Consider the following 23,354-nt stretch of genomic DNA (forward strand, 5'->3'; position numbering starts at 1 on the left):
AATGAAGAAGTGATTGAAGATGCCGTTTGGCAATACTGGGAAAGACACTGGGAGAGAGTCCAAAGCACTCTCCAAACTAGGCCAAAGCTGTCTTTATTATAGAATAAAGAATAAAAAGCCTTTGATGAAGAAATGGTTCATTGTAGATCAACGTGTTGGCCCTATCCAGCCTTCATCAGTGAGATGGCAGTGTTATACTTGAGTCAAGGCGTTTGTACTGAAAAACCCATGACTTGTACTCAACTATCTGTGACTTTAAAACTACACATCGTTGACTTGACTTTGATTAAGCAGCTCAGAGGCCTTGTGGTTAGAGTGTCGTCCCTGAGAGCTGCCTCACGCTACAGAAACAGGAGAAAGGACATGGCCTATATGGACCACATGGCTCGGGAACCATACACTAGGTTCCCAAGGCTATTAACTTAGGCCCCATTTATACTGGGAGCCAAATCCAGTCTAAATCACATCTGCGCCATATCGAGATTGGAATCTGATTTGTTTCATGAAGTCTGAACACAAACAAGTCACATGGAATCTGATTTTTTTTTTTTTTTTACAAATCCTTGGCTGATATAAATATAAGCAGCATGTTTCCTCATAAGCAGGATTCTACAACACTGGATTGATGACTGTTTAATAAGGACTAAAAATAAGAGTCAAATTATGCAGAGTAACCAAATGTGCTCTTACATGGGTTTAACAGGGGCGTCTGAGGGGTCACTGCAAAAGGGCTCCTTGAAGATGGCCTCGGACATCTCCAGGTCCAGCAGGGTGCTAAGGATCTCATCGCGGGTTGGAGGGGACATGAGAGGCTTAAGGATGTGGGTGCCTCCAACTCCCCCCCGCAACAGCTGACTAGCCCTGACTTGGGACAGAGAGCTGACGGAGCGCGGGGAACTACTGGTGGAAGTGAACGTGTCGATACCCTCCAACGGGTCCCCGTTGGGCGAGCCCTCGTTGTCCACAAATGACTTGGAACTCAACGGCAACGGCAGAACGGGGTCAAAGGCTGAAAAGAGCAGCTCTTTTCGTTCACAGTGGAAATCCTGAAATGGGCTGAGGTTGTGGGCCTTGCCCCACTCCCTACCTCTGATGACTTTCTCGCAGTCAAAGAGAGCGAGTTGATTGGACGCAGACTCCCCATTCTCCGTTGGGTCAAAGAGCTCAGGACTCAGAGCTCCGCCTCTATGCCACTCCTCCGCCGAGCTGGACAGCTTATCAGGTTTCTTCTCCACACCTGGAGCGGGTACGGCGTCCTGGGTGACGTCACTCAGGAACTTGATCGGTAGATTCTTATCAGTTAGGACGAACTGACTGCCTGCGTACGGGCTGGAGAACTCCGTCTGATCAATGGCATTTATGTCGAAGTTGTAATTGTGAGGGAGCTCCGGGGACAGGCTGTCCTCTATGAAGCAGCAGCTGCTGTCCAGGCCTGGGTCTGACAGGAATATGGGGCTGTCGTCGGAGGCAACGGCCTCCTGCATCGACGGTGCCTCGGGATGGGTGCTGCTATCGCCTTTGGCCTTCCTGTTCCTCTGCTTCTTCTCCTTGGGTGTGGTCAGTTTGGGGGCGCGGGGCTTCCTGGGCGTAGTAGATGTGGTTCTCTTCGATTTCGCAGCCTTGTTTGTGGGGTCTACTGTGGTGCCCTCTGTGCCGACTACCTGGAGAGGAAGAGCCTGCCCCTGCCGCCTCTTCTGAAGAAGCTTCTTCAGAACAGCCAAGCCAGAAGGTGTCTCCGATAGAGTGGGTATCATCCCGTTTCTAGGGCCTGAGTATGGGGAGGATGATGCTTCTGCCTCCAGTGAAGGTCTATGTGGAGATTTCACTTGAGCGTCTGTGAGATCCTCAGGTGTGGCCTCCATTTTAACCACTGTGGTTTGGCATGATTGGCTCTGCTGCACTGGACCTGGAAGTGAAATATTTTGGTTGACCTCCATAATTGAGGTCTCACAATCCTCGGCTTTGGGCACTATGGACTGGGCCGGTGTTGGGTCGGAGCCCGACAGGGATGCAGACTGGGAGGTGCTTGGGGTGTGACTACCTGTGCCGTCTGGCTGCTGAAAGGGAGGGACAGCTTGTGATGAGTTCTCTGAGGGAGGCAGCTCATCTTCTGGGAAAAGCACCTGGGAGCCGTCACAGTCTTTATTCGCTGACAGGCTTTCAGGCCCCACAGCCTTCTTTTTTCGTGACCTTCTGGGTCTTGTTGCAGTGCTGCTGACAGTGCCTTGAGATGTTTCCGTCTCAGTCTTTCTCCTCCTCGTAGCAGCAGTAACACTGTTCTGTCTCATTTTCCCCTTTTTGGCTTCTTCTGTTTCATCTTCGGAAAGCTTACCGGCAGACTTACTCGCCCTCCTTTTAGGGTTTGTAGCTCTCTTAGGTTTAGCAGTTTGGCCCAGACGTAACGCTCCCCCTCGGGCCGAAGATGTGGTGGGGATTTCCTGATGGATAGAACTGAGGCATGGGTCGCTGAAAGGATTAATCAGCTGGTTCGGAGATCGGGTCTCCATGAGTGGGTCGCTGGGGGACCAACAGCGAGGCGGAGTAGAGTCTACGGGGCTCGGAGATCTCTCAGAGAGGTAACCCAGTTCGACCATTACATCCGTGTACTCAGAGTCATGGTCTTCGGCTTGCTCACAGTAGCACGGTTGAGGGGGTGGCAGGGAAGGCAAATTCAAGCCCCTTTGACAGCCCCTTCTAGTCCTTTTTTTGACCTGCTGTTCCCCCTCTCTGACCCGAGGTTTGGAGGCGGTACTAGTTTTCTTGCTTGCAGAATTGTTGGTCTTTGCCTTTCGTTTGGCCTGTTTCTTAGCCTTTGGCTCACTGACAGGGTACTTGACTGCAGAAGATTCTGGCACCTTGGGCCAAAATTCCCTCATAGGTGCCAGTTTGTCATACTGCTCTAACTTCTTGGGCGTCAGCGCCACCCACTGCTCTGCTGCGTTCACTTTGGCCATCTTCACCAGCATATTCTTCTGACCTTTGAACCGGTTGATGATGATGTACTTGATTATGATGGGAGGTTCCTTCTTGTGACGCTTCTGGCACTTTAACTCCAGCGCACCCAAGGGGGAGTCATCCTTAAGCCGGTCTTTGACAGCGGCGGGGGAGTTTTTAAAGCGGAAGGCACCCGAGTGCTCTCCATCATCGCTGTCGTAGGTCATTTTGCGTTTGGCCCTCAGGGTGTATTTGCTGGCGGGTAGCCCTGTGGCCTTAGTGCTGGCAAAGTTTGCAGATAGCTCAGGAATGAAGCCAGGACTGTCCTCTATGGCAGCTTCAGCTAATACAGAAATATTGGGAACCGTGGTGAGCGAGGGGACGGGAGGTTCTAGAAATGGTTTCGTACATTTCGTTGCTGCCGTCTCTACACTGATCGCCTTCTCTTCTGTGATTGGCTCTACTTCCGTGACTGGTGGGTCTTTGGCTGGCTTATCCTCTGGGGTTGGCACATTGTCTGGGGTTGGCATGTTGTCTGGGGTTGGCACGTTGTCTGGGGTTGGCACGTTGTCTGTGACTGGCGCGAAATCTGTGATTGGCCCGATGTCTGTGACTGACGTGTCGTCTGTGACTGACGTGTCGTCTGTGACTGGCCTGTCGTCTGTGACTGGCGTGTCGTCTGTGACTGGCGTGTCGTCTGTGACTGGCGTGTCGGTACCTGTACTCATTGGACAGGCAGGTAAGACTGAGGTGCAACCAGTGCTGATTTGGCTGTCGGAGACAGGACTCTCAGCGGTATTTAACTTGCTCCTCGCCACCCCGGACCTCCTCCTGTTCAGCTTGAGCCGCGACCTACGCGGCTGCACCTGCTCCAGTTTGCTGCAGGGGTCAGTCGGCTTGTTCCCCCCGGCCTTTTTCCTGTTAAGGCAGTTGGAGAGGATGACGCTGGGGAAGAATTTGTAGTGTGCCTCCTGCTGTGCCACGATGGTCCTCTCCGTTTTGTTCTCCTGGTAGTCTTCGTAGCGGATCTTGAGCTCGCCAACGTCTCCCTCCTCGCTGTCCTGATTAATCTCCTCCTCCTGGGGGTCGAGAAACCCATCCTCGTCCTCCTCCCCTTCGTCCTCACCCAGGGGAGACGGGTTTGAGGGGATGTTCCTGAGTATGGGGCTCTTGCAATCCCGCTGGCTGAGTTCCAGCTCCGTCTTGGTGGAGTGGTTCCTCAGCTCCGAGTAGCACAAGGAAAAGGCCCTGTGGTTTTGGAGGATGGACAGACAGTTCTGCTCTACATTCTTTATGCTGCCGTACTTCTTCCGGTTCTGGGCGATCTTCCTGTTGCCGAACGGCAATATCAGATCGGCCTCGTCCAGCTCCATCGGCGTCTTCTTCTTCTCGTAGGTGTACAGCGGCCGCACGTCCTCCTTTCCCGCGCAGATCGGCGACACCTCAGAGTGGTTGTTGGTCGTCTTGCAGGGGATAGGATGCTTGACCGGAGGAATGTAAAGGATCTCCTTGTTCACCTTGAAGCCGGTGGAACATTCACTGCCGCTGCTCCCCTGGCTGTTTTTGGAGAGGAAGCTGTGCTTGTCGACCGCCTCCTCCGAGCCCAGCGAGTGAGCCTGCCTGTGCTCGGAGTGCTTGCACTCCAGCAGCGTCTTGGCAGAGGATGGCGGCCCCAGGTGGATCGTCTCCTCTGGGAAGGGGTTGCTTCTCTTCGCCAGGATCTTGTCTGTGACTGTAAGGGAGGAGTGTGTCCTGGAACCGCTGTCTGTCCGTGATGAATCTAGGGATGAGAAAAATACAAAGAGACAAATCAGCAAAACTACAGTAGGTGAACATTCGGCAAACAAATAGCAGATCTACAAGCTCATAATGTGTTGCATTGTGAGATGTGAGTATCTTGCTATTTGACATAAAACACAAGAATATAGGGTTTGGTGGTTAGGAGCTGGACCACTTATTTCCACAAATGCATTGTCCTTCTTATGAACCGAGATCCACAACAAGAAGACATCTCTAAAATATCTTCTTGCTACCGGAAATGAAAAGACTTGAGGTGATGAAAGTCAAGTCAAGAGAAGAGAGAAATTACAGGTGTACTGTATGTGTGCATTTTGATACTTAAATGTGAATTTGTGACATTTGACATTCAGGAACTATCGCATAATATAAACGTGGTTTGGAGCGACTCACCGCTGTTGTCATCCGCGGCCCCGTCGACCTGGGGAATGGACAGGTTGGCAAACAGAGCGTTGGTGCCGCTCCAATCCATCTCGCCGTCAGAGGAGGAATCCTGCTGCTCGTCGCTGTCCTCCATCTCCTTGACCGATGGCCTGCATGGGCATAGATAACAGGAACACTAATCCAATTAGACTAATTGCTAGTTTATCTTCTAGCTCATAGCTCCTTGTCAGCTTTTTTTGATACGTCCTATTTTTTCTATGCAGATATTTCGGTTACTTGTTCACATTTGAGGGGTGTCAAGCTTTTAGTGTGTGTGCAAACACAAACTTTGTCCTAAAACAAACATTAAATGCGATTGACAATGAATGGACAATTTTGAGTGTTTTGTGTTAACACAAACATTGTGTAACACAAACATTGAAGACGAAGGTGAGGACGCAAATTCTGATTGGCCTGGAATGAGATGATCTATGATGATGTACGACGATAAGAGCGCCTCTCACTTCACACAGGTGTGATTTTTGAGTGGTGCAACCACTCCCTTACGGAGCTATGTGTGTGGGTGGGTGGGTGGGTGGCTGGGTAGCTGGCTGGGTATGAGCACGAAAACAGCATGGTTGTTTTTCACCACCTGTGCGCAACCTAACACACACACAAACACACACACACACACACACACACACACGTACTGTATTAACTGTACTAGCCCTTACCCGTTGTGAGATATTGCCCCCATTCTTTATTCACTAATAAATTCATTATTAATTTATAATTTGTTAAATTGGAAAAAGGGCTTCGTTAAGACCTCCATATTATTATGGTCAATGCCTGTATGAAAAGTGGGAGCGATTGGTGCAGCAGTGAGGAGCTACGGCAGTTACAGTGACACACATTCAGACAGACACACATTCAGACATTTGGTTAATTATTATAGTATATATATATATGATGATAAATGATGCTTTCGGGTGTGCCAGTACAGTACAGTAGAGGGTACAGTTGAGGGACCGCCACACGGTAACTCTGTCATTTCTCAACCGCTTCGTACGTGGGGCGGCATGGCGGAACCAGCCCGGCCCCCTGGGCGCGTTCCTGGGGGTCTGGAACTCTAGGAACTCTACTTACAGTATGTGAGTATTTACTCTGATATCTGTTAGTCGGCTATTTACTATGACTATTTACTCTTACTCTGATCTCGCACGGATAGAGCATCTGCTAAATTCTAAATTGTAAACTAATTATGCATGTGGAAGCATAAGCAATGTGAGGCCGATTTTCTACATGATTCAGACCAAATAACTCAGAAATGTACTAACCAAAAGAAAGATATGAACTATTACTGACTGCCCTGACAAAAGGTTTAATGAGAAGTCAGGCGGTTAACCCATTTTGGGCGGGAACCCCTTTTGGTGTTAGCATTATGTTATGATTTAGCTATTGAAAAATAGCAGATCTACAAGCTCATAGCGCGCCACCGAGTGGCCTGCTATTTTTGAAAAATCGAAGTGACATATAAACATAGCTTTTTCAGAAAACTGTCAGGATGTAGAAGACATTTTTAGAATCTGATCTCGGGTCAAAATGGGTTAAACAACAAGAACAAAGTGCACACCTCTGCTGGGTGGACTGCCCTGGGAGGTCGCCGTCCCATCTCTGTGACATCATCACGCTGAGCTCGGCTTCCTCCTGGTCCAGCTCCGGTTCTGCCTCCTCCTCGTCACTGTTGTAGTGACAGCTGCTGGCTCCAGGAAGTGAATGCGGCTGGGAGCTATGCCTCATGGGAGCCCCCTGGAAACCGTCGTCCTCCAAGCCTGCCAGCAAGTCAGCCATGGCATGGTCTTGGCTGTCTGCACATCACAAGAAAGAGAAATTATAACAATTTGTTCAGTGAATATGACGTTTTAATGGTGATAATGGTTCAATGGTGGATCAAGAGATTAGTGCTTATCATGGCTACCACCTGTGATGTTATCTGGCCTAAAACTGACAGCCTTCAAGGTAATCATCGTAAACTGGTGCAATGCATGTAAAACAGTTTTGATATCACGAGTAGAAGAGGGATTAGGTTCTTTTCGGAATTAAGTCCTGTGTAAGTTTCTCAATAAGTGTTGAAGCTTGACCTAATAGAGATGAGTTGTTGGATCTCTGGGAGAGAGGAAGGAATGTCTGACTGCTCTCCAGTAGACTCAGAATGGCTTCCTCGTCAACTATGGCCTCCTCCTGAACTTTGCCATTGCTTCTCACTGAGCCTACGAGGACAGAGGATGGGAGGGAGAGAGAGGAGGATATGAAGGAGAGAGAAAAGGGAGAGAACGTCGTTATCACCAGCGTGGTACACGCACAGTCAAATCCTCAGTGTTAAACTTTGCAAGTGTGCAAGGTCTGCATTGGCCCAATAAGCAGGACGTGTTGTCCTACCTGTGTGGGAGTCTCTGTGCACCTCCACCATGTTTGCAGGTGTACACTGTAGTCCTTCTGGTGTGAGGAGGTCTGGATGGAGAGACAGTTCTCCAGAGAAAGAGTCTTGTTCCTCCTCTTCGCCCACAGCAGACTCCGCCTGAGTCCTGTACAGAAACAAACACGTTCAGAATAATTACTTTTGTGTCTTTAATTAAACTGTTCAATGTTTTACTCTATTGTTTGTTTATTGTGTCTGCCTAAGATACTGTTTGGCAATGTGGAAAACTGCGTATCATTGCCGTCTGTCTTTATGTCTGTGTTGGTTAAAAAAATATTGAACCAATGAAAAGTATTAAAAAGCGCTTTGGACAAAACATCTATCGCCTGTATCTCCTATTCCTTGTCCCAGATGGCATTTTTGGTCAAAACAAGGTTTATTTGATGGCACAGAGCCGACGATGTGGAGGCCTCCAGTGCACCGGCATAGGTCCATTTGGTAAACAAGAGCTGTCCAGGACCTGTTTAACTTCCTAGTTTGTGTTCACTACCGGAAGTCTGGAAATGTGGCTTTTCAAAATAAGAGCTCAACTGGGAAAAATGCTGGCGTGAATTATTATCATAATTTGTCAATAAATGCTAGCGGTCTAAGTGTTAAGAACGTTCCATGAATCTGACTGGACTTCTTAGGAATTCACTTAGGAAGAAATGTAAGAGGAAAAGTTAGGAACTTATTGGCGCATGAGGCCCAATGTCTTATCTGTAATGCAGAAAAATACAATAGAGCACGCACATCCACTAACTAAACACCAGGTGCCGGGCCGAGGTAAATAATAGAAAAGAAAACATGGTCCGCACACGAATAAGCTCCAAAGCTTAAACATTTATTTAAGGTTCCTTACACACCATAGTAGACATGCCGTTTCGAGCCTCACGGCTCGTCTGTATCTGTAATGCAGCCCTCTTAAACACAGACCAACACTTGCCTGGCATATTATGCATTAAGATGGTAACTAACTGACTGGTGTCACCTGAGTCACTGGAACGAGGGATTTCTGGGACAGCCTCATCTACTCCTATTTTATTATCATTCCTTAAATGTCGTCTTAATCTAGGGAAATGGCCTGGTTAGTGTGTGTGTGTGTGTGTGCACGCACGTGCATGCCACAGTTCTTTGTATCACAAGTCACATGTCTTAACAAGTGCGTTTGCAATATGCGAGTGTGAGCATGCCACATACACACAAACACACACACACACACAAGAACAGCAAATGCGCATGTGTACATGAGCCTATGTAGCCGATAATCGATTGTGTGTGTGTGCACATTATCAGGAAGGCAAGAGCGTTTTCCATAGCATTTTGTGTACATCTAATAAGAGTGTGTGTGTGTGTGTGTGTGTGTGTGTGTGTGTGTGTGCGTGTGAGAGAGAGAGAGAGAGAGAGAGAGAGACTGTGTGTAGCATGCAATTAAGAGATCTGAACGGAAAGAGGGCGGCCAGCCAATGGGACTTGGTCTCTTGCCAGATGCCTCTCAGCTACAAGCTGCCTATACCATCACAGTCCTTACCCAGGATGCCCCGCTGCAATGCTTAGCAACTCACCAGTTAGTGACTCTTAAATTATTGAAATGTACACCAATCATCTGGATCACAATGACAATCACAATGATTTAATATATTGTGTGTGTATATTTATATTATATATATATATACAACCAGCTCGGTGGCCCTGTGGTTAGAGTGTCCACCCTGAGATTGGAAGGCCGGGTCATACCAAAGACTATAAAAAGGTGACCCAAGGCCTCCCTGCTTGGCACTCAGCATCAAGGACTGGATTGGTCCCTGCGTCCAGGGGTTTACTTCCTCATGGCTGTGGGTGGTACAGTATTTGTACTTGTACATCAAGCGGCCTCATGCTACAGAATAGCCTCCTACCCAATGGGCCTCATGGCTCGGCAAGGCTTACTTACTACCAATATATACACATACATTTGTTTCGATCCCCATTCAGGCATTCATTCTCATCCCATTGGTTCACATAACCTCAACAGCATTGAGAGAGTGAGATTCGTTTTTTTAGTCCCGGTTCAAGGATGAACCTTAGCAGAGGAGGAGGAAAGAGGGTCTGCGTGCGGCTGTCTCTTAATTAGTCTCGGTAGCTAACGACTTTAATGTCGACGAGGGAGCCGGGACAGCGGTCGCCGGGGAGATTCCTGCTCTGATTAACACATCGACACTGTCAGGCAGAAACCTTGTATCTCAGTCTCGTCTTTTTCATAAATGAATGCCCCACTTCGTCATATACAGTAAGATTGCTACACAAAAGTATAGTGAAAATAGCCAAGACAATTGCGAGGTGTTGCAGAGCTTTAGTTTGGACATAGGTTTTCACCCAACATCGACGACATCTCCCGTACAAGGCCTCCCCTCCCTCCCCCACCAACCAGCCCGGAGCCAAAATTTGTACAGTACACAGGTTCATGTATTTTTTTATTTGCATTGAAATCCCCATAGGGGGATTTTAGGTTGCTTCATATAAGAACTGTGTTTGAAAAATAAACCGATCATCCCGGCCTTTCTTTCTGTCGGTGGCTGTGCGTCGTTAATGATGTCCATTCATATTTGATACAGCCAGTTTCTGGAGAAAATGGAATTAATGTGGCCGCAAAAGCCTTGAAACTACAAGGGTATAAGCAATGTCGCTGCTAATATACGTCACGCCCAGCTGTCAACACATTGCGTTCCTGAGATTCCTCGTTGATGTAAGCTCAGCTGGCAGTGACTCGACTCGTAGTAACCACGAAACATTAAATATCAATACAAAAAAAAAAAAACGTAATTAACACGTTTCTGTTGTGTGACGGGCAGCTGCAGTCACCCCGCCTACCCGGAAATGTAGTCTCTGGGTTGTTTGACTAGTTTCTAGCGCTTATTGTGTTACTCTTTGGGTATATTTGTACATTTCCACCTTCAGTCGATGCTTCATATCCATATGAGTGAAAAGGCCAGGATGATCGGTTTATTTTTCAAACACAGTTCTTATATGAAGAGATCTAAAATCCCCCTATTATATGGGGATTTCAATGCAAATAGAAAGTACACAAACCTGTGGACTGGCGCCCTCTAGACAGTGACGTCAGGACTTCGGTGCTCTATTATTCAACGATTACTATTTCAATTAATTGAATAATTAAGGATCACATTATTTATCTCATCAACAAATCGGCACAAAAACGCACAATTTTACTTGGTTATACAATGGTTGCGTAAGAATAGCTGACCTACAAGCTCATAACATGTATCACGACATAAAACGACTAAAAAAACATTTTTATTTAAATTGATTATTCCTTTATTCTTTGTATTAATGGTTGCACCGTAGTCAAAATGATGGCGCCAGACAGAAGCAGAGGTACAGAGTGTAGAAGAAAGAGGGAGGGAAAGGGGAAAATTATCCAGACAAAGAAGGGACGGAAAATGAGACGTACTGTATACTGCACAAAAAGACAGGCGGGTGAAAGGAAAATTAGAAGCAACAAAGCATACAGTGGCAAGCGACACCTTGAAGTGAGAATAGTGGTGCTGAATGAGGCGAGACAGAGAGAGAGAGTATCAGCTAGCTAAAGGAGGTGACAGACACTGTGTGTACGCAGGAAAACCCAGAGTGTTAATTTAACTCAGTCCCAACACTGTGAAAATGGACCCGTCCATTTTCACACTCTCTGATTTCACTGTGTACACTCCAGATTTCCAGAGTGACTGGGAAAGCCAGGCTGTGGGAGAACAGTGAACGCTGTGTGTGTGTGTGTGTGTGTGTGTGTGTGTGTGTGTGTGTGCGCACACACACACACACACACACACACGTGCGTATGCGGCTAGACGTGCCAAAGCTCCATCACGTGAGGCCAGCCCTGCCCTCGTGCCAAACCCCCAAAACGGTCCCATACGGCCTGCGATAGATCTGTGTCACTTTTTCCAGCTCGCCTCCTGCGCTCTCTTCTCCACCTCCCATCCCCTCCTTTCTTTATTCACCTCTCGTCTAGGTTTCATTCTCCACTCATCAGTAGTATCCAGTTGTAAGTGAACAGGGAACAGGCTGGATCTTACGCAAAGCTGCACACATGGACACGGAGCCGACTGTACTTTTACAGTATGTGTAACAGGAAACAGTTGCGTGCCGAAGGAGCAACAGAGGCAGGAAGCAGGACTGTTAAGCCTAGCCCTAGCGTCCTTATTCTGGGCGAATGTTTGCCAAAAAATAGCAGTAATTACACCAAAGAGATTTGGTATATAGGGAGAAAATGTGGGGGCCAGAGTATATGGTAGACCCCTGGTTTCTTGTTCCTTTGACCCTTGGCAATCCCACCATCCCATGCTCGTCTCTCTCCTCTGCATGGACATATTTCCTTCACTCCTCTCTCACTCTAAACACCACTCCATCTCAGTCACCCATTCCATCATCACTCTCTTCTACAGCTTACATGACTTCCTCAAGCTCCATTGCCTTCCTCCCTTCCCTTTCCTCCCTCCTCCTTCCCTTTCTCCTTCCACACTTCCCTCTCGTCTTCGACCATCGACGTGCTTCCATCTCTCTCCTTCATTCCACTCCATCTTTGCCCCGAGAAGAACCAGAAGAGTCACGTGGACACACATTAAGCACACACTCAACATAAAGTACCATGAAAACATACATATATGAACCAGATGCGACGTCTTTGTGCAACGCTTGTGGTCTGCAGCAGTAGACAACTTGTCTCGCTAATGTGATTGGAAGCATTCTATTGTTTACTTTCACAGATAGCTCGCTCCGCCCGTCCCTCCCACAGATCTCCCGTCCCCTTTGATCTCCAGCCAGCCACACTGGCTTCAGTCAGGAAAGAGAAATGCATGGGTACGTTTATGTGACAATCACTTTCGGCCAGTGTGACCTGAAGAGCAGCATCATGAGAGCGGAGGAAGAGGGAGATGAAAAGAAACAACTTACACTTCAAACTCATTCTCCTTCAGAATCTCCCTGAATCTCCTCATGAAGATCTTTTCGCTCTCGGTGGAGGTGACAAAGGCGCGGTCTGGAACAGAAAGGGACATAGAAATTGAGTAGATCTCTAACCCTTTTTCTCGCATTTTAGCCGTTATGCCAATTCATTCCTCCCACTGCTTGCTGCTCACTACGCATCACACGGCACGTTGTGAGCTAGTAGATTGGCTATTTCCAGGGAATGTTCACCTAATTTTGGCGACTAGAGTGGTGCCCGTTGGGCAGTGGCCTACTTGGAACGATGAAAGTTGGAAATGCATGCCCCACCCAGTTATTATGTCTGTGTCCCTTTTATGCCCATATATGGAGTTCTTTATCAGGCATGCCCAAATGTGGAGCCTATGCAGATGTCAGAACATCATTGTGATGTCAGAACAGGCCAGCTCCATATATGGAGATCTAGGGGTGATCAGGTGTTATCAATTGGCTAATTTGGACCCTGTCCAGAACCTCTAGAGTGGTGCCTGTTGGGCACTGGCCTACATGGAACGATGCAAGTTGGAAATGCATGCCCCACCCAGTTATTTATGCCAAAATATGGAGTCTATAGAGACACACGTGGACTACAAATTCCACGCCCCCAAATGAGACAGCGTCCCCACTTCTGGTCCGTTTCAACGGTGTACTGCAGCTGCCAATGCATCATAAAATACCCTAATTTCACTGGTTCATTACTGAGGCTGTAGCGATTCTTTTTGTGTTCCAATAAAGTGTACCATATATTTGATTTGTCCTTTTCAATGTCACATACCTGCCATCTCAATATACAACCCACAATGTACTATAATATACTCCATCAGTTTGTGAAAAGTGCTAGCATTGTAAATCTCAAGTCAAAGTGGTCACACGATATAAACGTCACGGTCGCATCCCTTGAGGTTTTCAATACCCAGATATATTTGTTGTATTTCGTTTTATATGCTATGTATTTGTGGAAGTTTATCCAAACAGGCTTGCAAGACTAATTATTAATACTCATCTGGGGAATTCACTAGGTAGTTGAAAATGTCAGGATATGTCACTCCTCCATTTAGCTGGGCTATTTTCCCAACTATTCAGCCAAGTTAATTTTATACAACAAGTTGACAACGGTAAAACACACCGTCGGAGCTCCGAGGTAGGTAGAACATATTAGTAAGCCTGTGACATGTTCAAAATATAGATATGAATGAACAAAGTCAGTCGGGATCGGGATGTATTATTGAGAATTCCACTCGTCAAAGTCGGCACTCGTTGCCTCGTAAAGGCAGTGACGTCCTTAAAAGCGACAGGTTCTCTGTCTGCCGTCTCCCCTCTGCTCTGTTAACATTATGGGTAACTCATTCAAGTGGTAAATTAAATGTGAAATAGATCCTCTATTGAGAAAACAACAATATATGTTGACAGACACTTCATACTTTTGGAAACATATTTTTATTCAAATCAATATAGTCTTCAGTTCATTTGGTATTATTTTAAAAGTAGGCTAACTACAGTTGAATTTCAATGGACTTCTATAGGCTGGCCTGTAGTACACCGTTCTAACGGACCAGAAGTGGGGCCGCCGTTTCATTTGGGGGCGTGAAATTTGTAGTCCCTGTGTGTCTCTATGCAGATGTCAGAATGATGTCAGAACAGGCCAGCTCCATATATGGAGATATAGTGCAGATCCCGGGCAGAGGCTTTTGTGCTGGTTCTGGACAACCCTGCACTCCCTGTGGTGGTGTGGAACGCGTGTGTCGAATTTGAAGTCGATGGGGAGAACGGTTCTCGAGTTACGTGGATTACAGACGTACACACGTATGTACAGAGACTTGGTGCATTTATAGATCGATTCTCTCTGTGTCCCTTTATTCCTATATATTGAGTTCTGTGTCAGGCATACCCAAATATGGAGTGTTGTGATGTCAGAAGGCCAGCTCCATATATGGAGCATGGGCAGGGGCCCTGTCCAGACCCACAACCGTGGGTCAGACCAACTCGACACCGACTTCACTCCCTGTGGGGGTGTAGAACGCGTGTGTCGAGTTTGAAGTCGGTGGGGCTAATGGCTCTCGAGTTATGTGCATTACAGACAGACATACAGAGACATGGTGCATTTATAGATAGACTGGATCGGTGCGGTAGAGGAATTTGTGGAACCATTGCGATTGGCGGCAGAAACAATCCTCCTCACCTTGAGACTCGGGGGTTTCTATCTGGGAGGCCTGGCTCTTCTCTCTCCTCCTCTGCTTCTCATCCTCCCAGATAGCTTGTAGGCCTGGGTTCATGCCAATCTGATCTACACACAGAGAGAGAGAGAGACAGAGAGAGAGAGAGAGAGAGAGAGAGAGAGAGAGAGAGAGAGAGAGAGAGAGAGAGAGAGAGAGAGAGAGAGAGAGAGAGAGAGAGAGAGAGAGGGGGGGGGGGGGGGGGGGGGGGGGGGTGTAACAGAACAGGCTCAGTCAACCAACAGCAGTGGTGGAAAAGGTACTCCCATTTTCTACTTTAAAAAAAGTATCAATACTGTAATATAGAAATACTCTGAAAGTACAAAAGTATTGGCACCAAAATGTACTTTAAAGTACCAAAAGTAAAAGTACTCATTGTGCAGAATGTCTCATTTCAAGTTTTCAAATGACGCATTGTGAGCTTGTAGATCGGCCATTTTCAAATAGTCGAAATGTATACAGGGCATAAGTGGTTAATGTAGGTTTTGTAGTAATAATCAACATCTACAAAGTAACTAGTACCAACACCAAAAATGTTTACTTACGTACAGTAAATGTACTTAGTTACTTTCCACCACTGATTAAAAGTACCGTTACGGCACCATCTGGACATGTAAACTTAAATTACTTGGGTCTGTGGGATTCTTTGGTTACAAAGACTCTTTTGGGCGTTTTTATGTCTGATCAGTCTAAATCTGGGCACAAGTCAGTTCATGGAATCTTTCCACGGCACTTTCTTTTTAAAGAATGTCCAGCCTAGAAGACACACGAAATATCCATCTTGTGTGAGAGTCTGTTTTATTTATGTACTTCTTTGTTTATTTAGCGACTTCCAATTTTTCACATTAAACAGCTAGTGCTGCCCAGTCAAAGCTGGGCACTAGTTCAAATAGTGCAATCATTCCTCACAGAGTGTTTGAGCCAGTATGTCCGTCGGTGGACAGATAAGGAACATAATACTGAGAACATGTGCTGCCCTAGCGCGGCCTCCAAAGCCTTGAGGAACTGTTTGCTTATGTTCTACAGTTCCGTGCTTGCCTTGATGCAAATATTTAATTTAGTGGACGGAAAACAATACTTATTCACCTCCTTGGGGCAAGACATAAATGAAGGACCAAATTAAACGCATGTAGTTGTAAAAGCCCATTCACACGCATCAAGAAGGAACTGCACGATTGTGAATTGAGACCCGTGTCCATGCCACACCAAGCACTATAATTGTAACTATAACTGCATGGTTCTAGCCTGATTATCAAACTGAAGCTTGAAGAGGCAGTCCACTCAGAGAGTGCTGGTCTGGAGCCGGGCTAGCTTTGTTCACCACTGTCATCCTTATCATTTAGATGTGGTGTGGACTCTGCCATCCACTTGAGTTAGAAGGATTTTTTTTTAAAGATGGTGTGGACTCTGCCATCCACTTGAGTTAGGATTTTTTTTTAAGTTGTGGTGTGAACTCTGCCATCCACTTGAGTTAGAACAATTTTTTTAACTATATATAAATGGTTGTAATTCTAGTGATAGCGCTTCATGGGGACGGCCCTTTGTTGACTTCATTATCATCACCTTGTGTTCTACGAATGAATAGTAATTTCAGCCAAAAATCACAAAGCTTTAAACTGCACGGTGCAGCAACCTTTCTGTTCAGAGTGCAGTTTGAGTAATCCAGTAGCGTTCTCTCGTAGTCCAACCTAAAACACACCGAGCTGCTCGGTTCCAACGATCCTGCTGTATCTCAGTGTTTAGTAGTTGTCAAGAGGAAGGTGTGGAGGAAGACGTCCAAGTGAACAACTACAGAGAACTAATAAAGATGCTGCGCAGACATTCTGCTGACTGCAGAGAGATGCATAATTAAACAGGGAGACTTTGCGTATACGGCTTTGACAGGTAACACTGCTGTCTGCTTTATGTTCCCCACCGTCCCTCCTCCCTGTCCGGCCCAGTGAAAACCTCCCATCCTGTATGTTCCCCACCGTCCCTCCTCCCTGTCCGGCCCAGTGAAAACCTCCAGTGGCAGGCTGCAGCTAGCAGCTTAATCACTTAAACCCTATACTTGATTGACCGGAGTCCCTCAGGGCTACTGTGCTCTATGGTCTATACCAGTGACTTTTCTTTTTTCGCTCTATATTCAATATCTTCGCAGCGATAAGGACCTCCCCTCCTCCCGGAGCCGATAATGATAGAATCGGGGCGGATGTAAATATATATATATAGATTATTTTTGTAACCGTGCCTGTGGACTCCCTGTGGCCAGTCAAAATGTAGGTTGTGTGCGGTCGAGAGAGAAAGAAAGAATGTGAAGTTGCAGTGTATTGCTGTGAATGCAGCATTGCAGTGTGTTTACAGTTTAGGTTATTTGTCACTTTGTCAGTGATCATGAATTTATTTATTTTTTATTTGGGACGATCCAAATTCATTTCGGGGCGGCTTAGACTGTATCTCGGGATGGTTCCGGTGAAAAAAGTTAGGCAAGAGCCATGGGACTCCTTTTGCCTTTCTGGTTCACCTCATCTCTTGCTGCTTCTCCCCTGACAGGAGGTGTTGTTAGGTAGGTGAGTGAACCATGTTTGCTTTGAGTAGGTAACTGTTCTGATGTGCAGAGAGAGAGACTGAGAGACAGGGATAGTGAAAGTGAGAGATGTACAGTACTGGATTTTTGTGTGGATTTTTTTTAAGATTCGTTTTTCTTGGCCTCAAATGTCAAGAATATGTTTAGATAGAATGTTTTTGAGACAGATGCCATCTTTGATGTTTACCTAGTATCCTAGTTGCCCTGAAACACTGCATTCTCCACTTTTTACTCTACATTTGTGACGATTTACTGTTGTTCCTTGACTGGTGTCGTTTGTCGTTTGCTGACTTACTCTGACCTCGCACATGTAAATCGCTCTGGATAAGAGCGTCTGCTAAATGCCTAAATTGTAACTTGACAGGCAACAGGGCCGGCAGAGGAGTGCAGGACAGAAACGGTTTAAACATCTCATCTGGGTGTGAGGTGTGTGTACATACAGACGCTTCCTTACTCTTGCCTCCTTTATCTGTGCCAGCCTGAGTCACAACTCATGTTAGGGCCTGTGAAAGGGATCGTAGCTCAGGGTGTGTTTGTGTGGAGGGGGTGAAATGTACACGGATGCCGTTTTGCAGCAACTGCCTGCTCTCGATTCGTGTTTTGTCGACTTCATAAACAGTGTTTAGCTTTGCACACATACACAGTTAAATTATTTTGAACATACAGTTCAATTGTTTTATTTGGGGAAGTTTTATTTGGGGAAGTTGAGTGAGCATGGATTCCATTTTGCAGCAACATCCCCCTACGCATGCCCATTCTTCTATGGGAGCTTCCATGGGAGCCTACTGGGTGTTCTCCATCCCTTTCCTAAACACGGTTGAGGGATTTTGCGTCACAAGCATAGTTTCTCCAACGTCTAAGGCACCACCCAGGCTGAGTCTTTCCATCTTTCACACTAACTTTCATACTCTATCTCTGCCTCCTGGCTCACCAGAGCCAGCCAGCCAGTCAGAAGCCTGTGAAAGTATGCATAGCCCAGGGCTTTGTTATGCTGCTTACTCTCAATTTCCAGACGGTTGAGGATGTCTGCAGCTACAGCGTCAGCCTCCAGCTCACAGGTACTCTGCTTCTTCACTTCTTCCAACACAAGAGAACTGGAGGGGAGCGGGGTCATAAAGAAAAACATGGAGATATCAAAACTCGACGAAGCAAGACAGACACAAGCACACAAATCAAATTACAGTACTATTGCTGAGTGCTGAGAGAAAATAAAGAGGGCTGGGCCAAAGCCCAGCTAAGGAGTCATGCCTGCACTTCTCTTTTGAAAGTAAAATAAAGTAACTTTTCTTTTATAGATTTGGAATAATAGAATGGAATACAATAGAAAATATAATAGTATACTGTAAACGTATATACTATCATATACACAATGTCTTACAACCCACAGCATGTCACCTTCTGATTAATAATAATAATAATAATAATAATAAACACAACCAAATATAGAATATGATATTTATTAATCACGTCACACAAAAAGGTTAAGACAATACAAATGTATAACTATCCATCCATCGATCACAATAAAAACATTGAAGAAAAATTTTCCTCCATTGCCATTACTTTAAAGAAGGTGACAACATGCTCCTTAACTTTCCCTTACACAGTTGAGGGTTCCCAGCACAATGAACAGCTGTGCCAGCGGCAACAGGAGCACAGCCCACAGATACACGAGAGGAGGTGGAGGAGCAGGTGGGACTCACCAGGGTATGGCGTCCTCGTCCCAGCGAACAAACGTGCCTCCCAGAATGCTGTCGTTGATGGCGGAGGTGCAGGGGCTCTTCCAGGGGCTGCTGGCGGGATGACCGCCTGAAGCCAGGCGCTCCTGTGATGTGGCCGCCACCGTGCCATCTGGAACACACAGTTCACACATTATACAGGCATCGTCTATTGACAAACTATATATGGGCTTTTACGACGACGTACACAAAAATACATTATTATTATTTCCTCCTCTCCGCTGACTTTTTGAGCGGTGGCACACAGTCTCCAAAGAAGGGCTTTGTGTGTTCTTATGTATGTCTGTTTGAGTACGACCTTTGAGGTTGCATTCCGGTGCTGATTGGGACGGACACGGACGGACGGACAGACGGGCGGACGCACACATTATTAAGTTTCTCGTTTTATCACCCATGACTTCCAAGGAGTTAAGTCAACAACTGTGCTCGACTCCACTCACTTCACATTATGGTGTGATTTCTTTACTCTGTGCCGTTTACATTTCTGTCTAATAAAGACTGAGATTGAATCAATCAATCAATCTCTACCCTCAGCTTCATGTCTCTTAAAATCAAACAATAAGTGCCTTTAAAAATACATATCTCTGCTGTCAGGAAGAAACCACTTAACTCCAAAATGTTTATTTTTCAGGAAAGGAAAAATATACAATGTTCAGGAAATAAAGCATTTTGAAAACAAAGCAATACTGCCTCATCAAAGTTGGTGTTGTGACTTTATATGTTGTCAATTAATTACATGAGTGTGGGGAGAGGTGGTGGAGTTAGTTGCTTTAAGCAGACAGTTTGAAGGTCCAATGGAGTTAAGAGGTTTTGTCCCAAGTGCTTTTTACTACTTTTCATTGGTTCAATAAAACCTCAAAAATGGAGTTAGGTGGTTTCCTCCCGACAGCAACGATAGTAAATAGTAATAATAATAATCACATTTATCTAACATGTGAAATCAAACCAATCATTTGTTTGTTTAAATTGCCCGTTAACATGTGAACAAGTGAGAGAATGTATTCCTCTCTCAATTTACAATTTAGGCATTTAGCAGACACTCTTATTTCAGAGCGAATTACAGTAAGCAAGAACACCACAAGGTAATAGAATATCTGTACAATTAAACTATAAGTATAGACTATAGCAAGCATGCCCAGGTCTAAATAATATGCCATCTAAATTACATAATTTTAGCCTTTGCATACGCCTGCAAGGTCATCGAGGCTAGGGCAAGTGCTACGGCAAGTGCTCTCCTTGGCTTGTAGAGTGGTGGGAAAGCTGATAGCACTTTATAGTACACATGTATAATATATTATATAGTATAGTATGTATAGTTAACATAGATACTCCACTGTTACGTTCTTAGTTTACGCATGATTCATGATAACTACTTTTTATATATGTGATGTATGCCATGCTTTTGTTATTGCTTACTGTAAATCGCTCTGGATTAAGAGCGTCTGCTAAATGCCTAAATTGTAAATTTTAGCAAGACAGTGCAGGGAAGGCGCGGTAGAGTGAGCTCTAGATAAGATTTGACACAGGACCAGCAGGGAGAACCTGCAGATTCAGTGAAGGCCATCACTGAGCACAGAAACAGAAAATTGACTACAACATTTATATATAGCACTTAGTCTTTCTAGCCACTCAAATGTGCTTTACAATGTGCTTCACGTTCACCCATTCACACATTGCAATGGCGGAACACTGTTACACATTTATGCGGTACACATTCACACACCGATGGCAGAGGCAACCATGCAAGCCAGGAGGAGCCGGGAATCGAAATGGGAACCTTCCGGCTTCCAAATGGCTGCTCTGCCCCAAGCCAATGCCGTGGGGGACTTTTTCAAAGTTACAAGAGCATGGCTGCAGTCAGCGTGAGGCCAATTGTAGTCGCATGCTTCAACATGCAGAAATCGAAAGGACTATAACACAACCACCTTCATATAAAAACACTTCCATGCCATCTATTCATCTCTGCTAAGCTAAGCCTTTCTTTTTTCTACCATCTCAGTGCTCTTTTGTCATTCCTGCACCTGATCCTCGATTACAAAACTGCTTTAGAGGTTTGAGATTGAGCCTCAAGTAGGATGGGGATGGGGGTGGGGGGGGCAGCATGACCAGATGTACGTACAACAGGGCAGTTTTGTTCTCTTTAGTGTTTGGGGGGGGGAGGATTTAACTCTTTCCATTGATGGCCTCAGGCCAGTAGTGGATCAAACATAAGAAAGAATGTTTCCTTTGTTGGGGGAGAGTCAGGCAGGGAGGATTCTGAAGAACGTCATTAAACTTCCCTAAAATAAGGAAGGGGGATTTCCTGTCTCGATTCACTCGATTCATTAACACCTTGAAACATTATGCTATCCTGCTGGACTGGATTGGACAGTTCCTTGAGAGTGCATGTGGGTGCGTATATGCATGTGTGAGAAAGAGAGAGAGCACGCGTGCAAGAGAGAGAGTGTGTGTGTGTGTGTGTGTGTGTGTGTGTGTGTGTGTGTGTGTGTGTGTGTGTGAATGAGAGCACTTATTCACGCGTGTCATCGGGTGTCTAAAAAAAAGAATAGGCAAGAGGCCCAATCAGGCATAATAAGCAGAGGTACGTGTTCAGGATTACAATGGCATGCCATGATCAAACAGAGCTGGCTACCCAAGGGTATTTCCGCCTGGGTTGGAGGATCTCTTTGCAGGGGAGGTCAATCTCAGCCCAGATCTCAAGTTAAAGCTCCCAGAGAGAGAGACCCTGGTGATGGGATTGTAGGTTCACTGCCTCTGATGAAGGTAACCAGTTAAACCCAGGTTTTCCTCCATCTGCCTTCCTTAAGCACCCTGGGTCATTAAAACTTTCCTTTCATGTATTGTAGAAAATGCATCTTCAACACCTAAGAACCGTGTAGCATCCAACTGTGGTGCAAATTAACCACATAAAGTTTAAATCATAGTTTAAACCATGTACATACACGCACACACACACACACACACTGAAACGGTTAATTATTTGCCATAATGTAATATAAATAAATAAACTTTCATATATTTTAGATTCATTACACAACTGAAATAATTAAAGCCTTTTATGGTTTTAATATAGAAGATTATGGCATACAGCTCATGAAAATCAAAAAATCCCATCTCAATGAATTGAGACCACTAAAAAAATGATTTTTTTTAAACGAGAAATGTCGACCATCTGTATATTAATGTTTTGTCATGTCCAGAGTCTCAACACAACCATCTATTATGATATTTTACAGCACTGTGTGTTCCTTTTCCAGCAGCGTGTGTTGAGACTCTGGACATGACAAAACACAGTGATGATTTAGGCCATGTTATCTATGGTGTTGATCCACTGACAGTGAAAACTTAACAATTGGGTTAGGTTTTTTTTCAACACAGCCGTCTTTTTAGAGTACACCGTGCTTCAGTACAGTCTGTTGACAAGCTTCATGGAGATGCTAATTTTCCTTTCCAGCTCGATTTGGCACCTTCCCACAGAGCCAAAACTACTAGTAACTGGTGTACTGACCATGGTATTACTGTGCTTAACTGACCAGCCAACTGGCCTGACCTGAATCCCACAGAGTATCTGGGTTGTATTGTCAAGGGGAAGTTGTGAGACATAAGACTGAACAATACAAATTAATTTACGACTGTTATCAAGCATTATCAAGCATTAAGCAAACCTGGGTTTCCAAAACACCTCAACAGTGCCACAGGCTGATCACCTCCATGCCACGCCCCATTGATGAAATAATTTGTTCAAAAGTAGCCCAGACCAAGTATTAACTGCATACATTAATATACTTTTCAGATGGTCTTTTCAGATTTCTCGTCTAAAAAATCATTTTTAGTGGTCTCGTAAAATATTCTAATTCATTGATTTTCATGAGCTGTACGCCATAATCATCAATATTAAAACAATAAAAGGCTTGAATTATTTCAGTTGTGTAATGAATCTAAAATATTACATTATGGCAAATAATAAACGTTTTCAGATTATTCTAATTCGTTGGGATGGACCTGTATATATATATATATATACACACACATATACAGTTAGTATATCCGGTTACTATTAAATTATACAGCCCCCACACTTCTCATCTTTAATATAATATTTTCTTTTTTCATTATATCCAGTTAGTATCATCATTATCATCATCTAATAAGTTATATTGTGATGGTAAATATTAAAACAGTCCTGCGAAGCATGCCACACCAACATTTCGCTGCTTGCACGTTTAGGAGTACGTGACAAATAAACGGCCTTTAATCTTCTAGAATCTATACGGTAGTTTCATTGCCATAAGGAGAGCTAAAACCTC

General features: G+C 45.3%; 1 protein-coding gene across 3 annotated transcripts in view; it reads right to left on the minus strand.

The window, feature by feature from the left end:
• The window catches only part of rev3l (REV3 like, DNA directed polymerase zeta catalytic subunit), an 89,609-nt gene that overhangs the window by 25,099 nt on the left and 41,156 nt on the right, over window positions 1-23,354 (minus strand). For 2 of the 3 annotated variants that reach the window (XM_079525908.1, XM_079525907.1), the window contains exons 5-13: window positions 19,012-19,159; window positions 18,308-18,402; window positions 14,709-14,813; window positions 12,500-12,584; window positions 7,534-7,679; window positions 7,236-7,364; window positions 6,728-6,962; window positions 5,125-5,264; window positions 691-4,714 (exon numbers count right to left, since the gene is read on the minus strand). In XM_079525908.1, the coding sequence (XP_079382034.1) occupies window positions 691-4,714; window positions 5,125-5,264; window positions 6,728-6,962; window positions 7,236-7,364; window positions 7,534-7,679; window positions 12,500-12,584; window positions 14,709-14,813; window positions 18,308-18,402; window positions 19,012-19,159 (5,107 nt within the window). Of the gene's footprint in view, window positions 1-690; window positions 4,715-5,124; window positions 5,265-6,727; window positions 6,963-7,235; window positions 7,365-7,533; window positions 7,680-11,996; window positions 12,121-12,499; window positions 12,585-14,708; window positions 14,814-18,307; window positions 18,403-19,011; window positions 19,160-23,354 lie in introns of those variants that run through there. The other variant, XM_079525909.1, reaches the window with a different exon arrangement.

The sequence above is a fragment of the Electrona antarctica genome (assembly GCF_951216825.1).
Source record: "Electrona antarctica genome assembly, chromosome: 17".
Classification (NCBI taxonomy): Eukaryota; Metazoa; Chordata; class Actinopteri; order Myctophiformes; family Myctophidae; genus Electrona; species Electrona antarctica.